An 8,376-nucleotide genomic window follows, 5' to 3' on the forward strand; every position below is an offset into this window, starting at 1 on the left:
TAAACTTTCTGGTTTCATTGTTTTATATTACAATTAAAAAATCTAATATATTGTGGTAAACATAAAATAGCTATTTTAATACTTTTTTCAGAATAGCTTGTCAACCGTCCCAACACTTTATTAAAGAATACACTTCAAATCCACAGACTAGAAGTCAACTTTATCATATACTACATTTGTATACTTACATAAATCTATTTCAGACCTTTCTGTGCGGTTCAACTCTCTGTCTATTCCTAAAATAGAATCATACAAATTTTCCCGGCCATTTTTAGTAATTTTCAAGATAAACTTTAGCAATGTTTTGTTAAATTCCTACGAAGATATTGAAATTTATTGTTATTGCATTGAATTTACTACCTCTTTTAGGGACTAATACAGAGTCTTCTTGCTCAAGACCAGCAAATATTTATACTGTATTTATCTATTTGTTTGTCTTCTTTTATAGTCCTTATCAAAGTTTTATAGTTTTCTTCATGTACCTCTTATACAGTTCATGTTATAGTTATTCCCAGTTATTTTATGTTTACGATGCCTGGCATGTAAGAAATATTTGAGAAATGTTATTTGTGACTAAAAAGTTTCTGTTAGTATAAAACAACAACAACAGCAAAAATTCTCTGTATATTTATTTTATAACTGGCTGTATAATATTCTTAATTTAATTTTAATTATTTTAATTTAAAAAATTTAAGAAGGTTTAATAATTTTCTAGGCAATCATTATCTACAAGTAATGATATATTTCTATTTATTCTATTATTTTTAACTCTCATTTTAGACTTAACTATATTAACTTCAATTCTATTTTCCAATTTTTATATTGTATGTTTAATTTTCTTCATAAATTGTACTAGCTAGTACTTCTAGATTTTATTAAGTAATAAACAACAGCTAGAAAGTAGCTAAACCCTTTTTTCTTATTTCTGACTTTAATAAAATGTTTCAGGTGCTTACTACTAATGATGATGATAGACGTTAATTTGAGAGAGTAAGTTTTTCACTAAATTAAGGAAATATATTTCATTTCTATTCTTACCAAAGTTTTAAAAATCAGGCTTTCATTGAGATAATGGTATGGTTTTTCATCTTTGTCGTATTCATATAAATAGATTTCCTAATATGGCACCACTCTGGCATTTGAGAATATACCTAGGTATGACTTATTTAATCTTTTAAGTGTATTGCTCCAATTTGCAAGAATTTTAAGAATATTGCGTATGTATGGAGTATGAAAACTGCTCTATAGTCTTCCTTTAAGGTTTTAAAAATCAGCATTATTTAGCTTTCATAAAAAGAATTTGTAGACTTTCTATCTTTTATCATACACTAGAATATTTTAAATAGGACTGGAATTATTTTCCTTTTCGAGAATTCGAAAGAATTCACCCTTGGAGATGTGAGAGATTAGATTAGCTAGTGATTTATCTGCTTTGGAATTTTTTCAGTTTTACTACTTAGTTTCTAATTAATTTATGTTTTTATTTTATTAATTACTTTGCTTTCCTTAAGATTATTTTGTTGTTATATTTCTAATTTTTTGAGTCAAATAATTTATATTCTTTTTACTTAATAATAAAAATGCATGTTTATGATTTTACTCTTATTATAGCTTTGGCTGCATCCCACATGCAATATTCTCAATATTGTTATTTTGTCATTCTCCGCCTCCCTAGTCACAGTTTTTTCTTCTACATCTATTTTTAATTTAGTTTTTTCTAGATTTCAGGTGGAAAGAACTGGTTGAATAATAATCTTTTTACAAAGGTTTTCACAGCTTTTAATGAAAAATGCAGAGGAAGGGAAAAGGCAGTTCCTGTTCTTTTGACGTTTGAGATTCAAAATGTAAAAGGACATGCCAAGACAATGTATTAATTCTCTTTAAGTGCAAGTGGCTGTTGACACTTGGCAGATACCAGCCACTTAAAAAATATACTCAAGGTATTAAATGAAAATTTCCATGTGAATTATTTCTTCTCCTTCAGTATGAAATTGACCTTTTTAAAAGAAGAATTTTAATATGAATCGGTTGTATTTTGGACTGGAACTTTGATTCACACCAATGTCTCAGTCGAATTTTTTTCATGAATGGCTTTATTATGAGACTAATTTATTGCATGGGTTAAAATTTTTTCAGACTTTTCCACTGTATCAGAATAATTTAAATAACTCAGACTAAATAACTGTATCAGAATAATTTAAATAACTCAGACTAATTAAAAATTATATTGATACAGCTCAAAATATATTATATTTTCAAGTTTGGCTGAGAGACATTCAAAAACACATCAAGGATAAAAATACTGATTATTATATTTATCGCTCCTGAGGCACTGACAGTGAGTGAGCTGACAGTGGCCTAGCCAAGCCTGGATCTCTTGATCCCTAAGATGCGCTGGACCTTGTTCTACTCGATCCAAATCACAGGGCATGAACACTGCCAGGGCAGCTCAGCTCACCCTGCATCCAAAATGGATCCCCTCATAGCTGCTAGCAGCTGTATTTTGTTAAATAATTTTTCTTGTGGGATATTTTCCCCTTTGTTCTCCAGTCTTGGAACTGAATTTAGATCTTTAATATACTTTTATTATTTTGCACTTAAAAAAAATCAATCACTCAATTAATTTCAAATACAGTTGACATTCAATATTACTTTATATTAGTTCAGGTGTACAGTATAGTGGTTAGACAAAGTAATGAATCACAGTCTTTGATTTACAACACACTGTCATCCTTGGTCCATGGATACAGTCTCTCTATTTATTTGCTTATTTATTAATGTAATGAACACCCATGAACCTACCATCAAACTATTTTCTGTTTGATCTGAGGTTTGGTTGAGAATCACTTTTATATTTCTAAGAGTTTGTTTTTAATCTTTTTATTTTTAATGTATTTAGCATTTTTCTTATCTGCAAAATAATAATAGTACCCAATTCGTAGGGTTATTATGAGAATTAAATGAATTAATGTTTGTAAAATGTTTACAACAGGGTCTGGCACATAGTGAGTGCTATTTAAGTATAGCTATTATTTTTATTATTATCAGGTTAGATCAAATTTATTATCACCATTGAGGCACTGCCTCTGTGAGTGAGCTGATGCTGGCCCATAAAATCTGTTTTAACTCAAAACTTTTTACCTTGAATTCAACCTTGTTTAATATTAACAAACAAGAACATTTAAATTTTTGTTATCACTGCTTGCATTTGCCTGATATATCTTATTCTTTCACTTTTAATATTTCTGAGTCATATTATTTCAGGTTGTCATTTGAGAGCTCATAGCTAAACTTTAAAAAAAATCCATTTAGAGTCCTTTTCTTTTATGAGATGAATTTTACCCAGTTACATTTATTATTAAAACACATGTTTGGTCTTGCCTCTTCTGTATCATTTTCTGTTTCCTGATATAATGCTTCCTTTCTGCTTATTTTTTTCTCCTGTCTGTTGCGGTAAGATCTATATTTTCTTTAAAAAATTTCCCTTCAGCAATTTGGAAGGGGCATATAGTCTGCTTTCTGTTAAACAAGTTTATAACTATAAATAACGCACTCAGACTTCTTTTTCTCAATATATCATTGATGTGTTTTTTTAAACAGTGCTTGGCAGTCTACCCCGATTAGAGCTACCATTCGCTTGCCAAAACTCCTCCTCACTTATGCCAGGCTGGGCGTTTTTTTCCTCCACAGCCCAGACTAAATGGCTCTGGTTGCCCTTGTTTGTGGTTGTTTAAAAACAAAACTCGTTAACATATTGTCAAATCATCCTTCTCGGAGCCCGCAGAGATTTTGCTCTAGCTGCCAATGGTAAAGCAGCATGCAGCCTGCAAGTCGTGGCTCTGGGCCCAGTCTGGAACAGGGGTGGGGCAGTGCATGGTGAACTGGGAGGCCCAGAGGTTTAGAAGTGACAGCCACAGTGCCCTCCCCATGGCCTGCTCCCACAGACTGGAGGCACATAGTCTGGGATCAAAGTGGCCCTCTCCCATTCTGTGGTCCAAAGCATTCCCTGTTAGTTGCTCTCACCATCCCAACAATATCAGGTGCTTGCTCCCCGCCCAGGCCAGGAAAGTTTCTGTTTCTTCTGCCTTCTTGATCATCCCTCTTCCTGCTCACCAGTACCTTCCAGACCCCTTTCCAGGGCTAGTCCATCTCCTCCTAGAAGGGCTCTAGGAGATCAGAGCAGGGTGCCTGGGAGCAAGCTGGGACATCCCTGGAAGGCCTCACCGTCCCTCCTGGCTTCGACAAACTTCCCTGTCCTCTGCAGTCCAGTTCCACCTGCTTCCTCCAGCAAGTCTTCCTGAGTGTTCCAGTTCCCCCTGACCACTCATCACCCCAAGTCTCTACTCCATTTTTGCCCAACTCTCTCCTGTGCTGACCTCTGACTCAAACCTGCTGAGTCTGTTTTCCCCAATTAGCCTGGGAGCCCCCGATGCCAGAGCAGGGGTCTCCTCCTGTTGCTCCCCATGGCGCACAGGACTAAATACAAAGAGAGCTTAAAAGACTAATTGAATAAATGAAAGGTCAAGACAGAGGACTCTGGAATCTGATTGTATGGGTGTAAATGCCACATCTGTTGCTTGTGAGGGGTGAGGGCTTGGGCAAGTTATTCAGTGTTCCTACAGAGGGTTGTTAAGGGATGAAATGTGATAATGTGTGAACTATACAGCATGGCCTCTAGCCGTAGAAGACCTGGGGTAAGTGGAGCCATCACTGGAGTATCAGCCAGCATTGTGAATTGCATTGCAAGGGCCTGACTCAGCACCTGCGCTGTGTGCATGGGGGCGTGTCACCAGAGCTCAGGTGTGGGAGACGGGTGACCTGCGACCTATGTCAGTTGTGCACTGTGATTAGGGGGCAAATCATTCCCTTTCATGGAACAAGGGAGCCTGGACAGATGACCTCTGACAACCTTTCCTGCTCTGACTTCTTCTATGCATGATGTGGATGTTGAGAGTTTGTGTGTCGATCCCTGGTTCGGGGCCCTGGGCGAGTGCACTTTCCGCAAAGGCTCTGCCCCCGCTCCCGACCTGGCTTTCCAGGCGGAGCCCTCCTTTCCCCGCCTCCATCCCTCCCTGCCCAGCCCCGCGCTCCCGGGAGGGTACCAGCGCTCCGCTGCTGAGCAGGATCATGAAGATGATGAAGCTCTCGAACCAGCTGTGCTCCACGATGCGGTAGCAGGTCTTGCGCAGCCGCCACCAGACTTTCCCTGGGGCCTGTGTGGTGTCCACAGCACAGCAGGGACAGCGCCGGACACAGCCTGTGGGGGAGGGAGAGGAGTTGGGCCCAGCCCGGGGCCTGACGACGCCTGGGTCTGATGGCAGAATGCTGGACGGCTGAAGGACTGACTGAGAGAGAGCGGTTACAGCGATGGGTGATGAACAGGGTGACGTGGTGGGTGCGTGCCGTGGGGGTGGCAGGGAGCACTCTGGGGGCTGTCCGCAGGGGCCCACGCTCAGCAGGTACTCCATGGAGAGGCCAGATGGACCAAGCTCCCAGGGAGTGGAGGAAGGGCCTGGCAGATGTGGGCAGGGGCAAAGCTGGGGTCGGATGGGCTCTACCTTGTCCTCTGCTCAGCTGGGAAACCCTTCCCCTGTGGGACGGCTCCAGAATCCTCCACGTTTCTGGACCTTCTCCATGTTTGTAGTTTCTGATCTCTGGGCAGGGTGGGCCCCTCACTGACAGCCCCAGATGATGTGCCACATGGAGGGTAATCCCTCATTTACTCTCAGCTGCCCTCTAAATACAGCACCAATCCATGAAAGCTACAGATGGCAATCACCAGCACAGCCCACGCCACACCCACCTCGAGGATTTACAGAGGGCTTCCTATATGCCAGGCACCCTACCAGGGCCTGAGGGGACAGGAGTGAATCAGACCCCATCCCTGCTGCTGTGGGACATACAGTCATGCTGCCACCCCGCAAACGCAGGGTCACTCGTCCTCAGTGCGGCTGACCTACAGCTAGCTGCCCAGTCCAGCACCGTGGGCAGACTCGCCATGACTCAGGTGATGGTGGAGGAGCCCACAGAGTCCCGAGGAATGAGGGCGGGAGGGCAGGCATCTGGGTCAGGGTGGGGTGCCAATGTCCCTGTGTCCCAAGGAGCTGTTGGTCTTCCTGCCCATCTAGGCAGAGCTGAGACTGGAGCAAAGGGCAATACCTTCAGTGAAGCAGTCCTCCGGATCCTGGACGTCCTCGCCGAGGTCGGGGATCTGCTCCAGGAGGTCGGCAGTATTGGTCATGTCTGCCGTGCTCCCCTCGGAGTAACTGTCCTCGTGGGTCTGTGGGCAGGAGTGTGGGGTGGGGTGGGCAAGGGCGTAAGTGTAGGCCATGTAGTAGCCTCCAGCCTCCAGCCCAGAATCCGGGGGAGCCTGGGGCTCCCTGAGGAGTGGTGCCCAGACTATCCTTCGTTGCACACCTGGGAAATCTGAGCCTGAGGTGGATGGGAACCTTCCCTGGAGGTCACCTAGGGCCAGTCAGGGCTGAGCTGAGGCTGGACCTTAGGGCTCCTGGGTTTGTGGTTCCAGTCTGGTGGGGTCTAGGGCAGAGGTGTGGGGTGAGTGAAGGTGTCTTGGAAAACACTGGGGATGGGGAACGCGTCCAGCTGGAAACAAAACAGACATGGGGCGGTAACATGGACACACACTGGGGCATGGACATGTGGTGGAGGCTCGGCACACGCAGAGGAAACAGGCATGCCACACCCAGCACAGAGTCAAAACCAGGATCACGGGCACACATAGGCGCAAGGTCAGACATGCAGAGAGCAGGCCAGCAACCCAGCCCATGCTTCCCGCCCAATTCGTATGGGTGCTGACGTGAGGCGCAGAGCCTGGAGTAGGAGTGAGAAGCTCCTGGAACCTTCCCCGCCTCAAGGGCTCTGCTGCCTTGACTTCGTGTAACCTGATTATAGAGAGGTGTGTGCATATGGGGGGCCCTGGGAGTGTCCGTGTGTGTCACGTGCGGGCACCTGTGTAGAGGGGTGTTGTAGTGGCCACTGCTGGCGCTCTGCCTGGTTCCCCGCCTTTAGGCCAGTGCATTCATCTCCAGCTGCTGTGAACACGGGCCGCTTAGCTGGCCCTTTTTGTGGAAAATCATCTTTAGTCAGGGAGCCATCATTTCTGGAAATGACTTGGGGGTTACCAGACATCGAGTGACTGACGGATACACAGGCACCAGGCCGAGGCTCGAATCCAGCTACCGTGCCTTTTGGAGCTGCTTCCTTCACCTCATCCTGCTCCTCTCGCTTGCTTGTGGGTCTCTCCTGAGAGCCCTCCCTCCATAAATCCTTTGAACCAGAAGTTGCCTCAGGCTCTAGGAACCCCTTCTGAAGACAAGCACGGCAGGGCCTGGGCTTCTGCGAAGGAAGGGACGCCTTGGTTTGCTTCAGATCCCCGAAGCCCCCAGCTCCGCCGGCCAGCCTGGTCTCTCAGGTTCAGGCTCTACGTAGACACGCGCTGGTCTGAGACCTGGTGTGCCTCTGCTCTCCAGCTGCCTTCTTTTCTCTTCCTTCCATGACTCACTGCTGGTGTCTCAAAGTCCTCTTTCACTTGGAAGTTTGTGATGGAGAAGCACTGAGTCTCGATGAGAAAGAAGAGTGAAGCCATGGGCCAAAGGGTGAGGCTTCGCCTCTGTGGTCCCTACGGCATCGAGGGTCACTCCCTTCTCCTCCCAGCTTGGTTGTGAGGTGCCGAGCTGAGGAAGGCACAGCCGGAGAGGGTCCTTACACTGTTTTTTCTTTTCAGACGCTGGAACCACCTACAGGATGTGGGCTCGTCAGGCAGGAAGACAAGTTCTCAGGATCCACTGCAGGTGAGATGAGGGAGTCCCTCCAGGAAAGCCCTAGCCCACCTCACTCTCCCTTTTATAGGGCCCACCATGAACTGATTTGAAGAGAGGAAGAAGTCACAAAACTCGTTCAAAGGTCAGCGTTCCAGTACGAGAGCCCTTCTCTTCACGACTTTTTGCCCCTCCCCCGTCTCCCTATTCCCACATGCCTTTGTGTGTCAGACCCTCTACAGGGAAACGTGACCTACACAGTCAGGACGACGGCTCCACCAGGACCTTGTGCTCCCAAACTGACCATGATCGTAAAGCCTACCATAGTTCCATGCCATGCAAGGGACAAGGCAAAGGAGAAGCATCCCCTTGGAGCAAGTCACAGCTGTTGGGCTGAGGGCTGAGGTCAGGCTGCAGGACAATGGCCCACAGCACAGTCTCTGAACACATGAACGCCACTTCCATGGTCATTGCTGTGAGCGTGTGTGTCGGGGGGTGGGGGGATAGTTAGCAGTGCCACAATCCGTTAGCTCAGGCCTGGCAAACTCAAATGCTTATGCGGGCCAGGCAGGTGGGCTCTGAGGCAAACCAGATGCCA

General features: G+C 45.0%; 1 protein-coding gene across 1 annotated transcript in view; it reads right to left on the reverse strand.

Moving 5' to 3' along the window:
- Window positions 1–8,376, reverse strand: part of SCN5A (sodium voltage-gated channel alpha subunit 5) — an 80,217-nt gene that overhangs the window by 17,333 nt on the left and 54,508 nt on the right. The window contains exons 17-18 of the mRNA XM_011355161.1: window positions 6,160–6,280; window positions 5,103–5,257 (exon numbers count right to left, since the gene is read on the reverse strand). Of these exons, the coding sequence (XP_011353463.1) occupies window positions 5,103–5,257; window positions 6,160–6,280 (276 nt within the window). The remainder of the gene's footprint in view (window positions 1–5,102; window positions 5,258–6,159; window positions 6,281–8,376) is intronic.

Source organism: Pteropus vampyrus, unplaced genomic scaffold (assembly GCF_000151845.1).
Source record: "Pteropus vampyrus isolate Shadow unplaced genomic scaffold, Pvam_2.0 Scaffold1, whole genome shotgun sequence".
Lineage (NCBI taxonomy): Eukaryota > Metazoa > Chordata > Mammalia > Chiroptera > Pteropodidae > Pteropus > Pteropus vampyrus.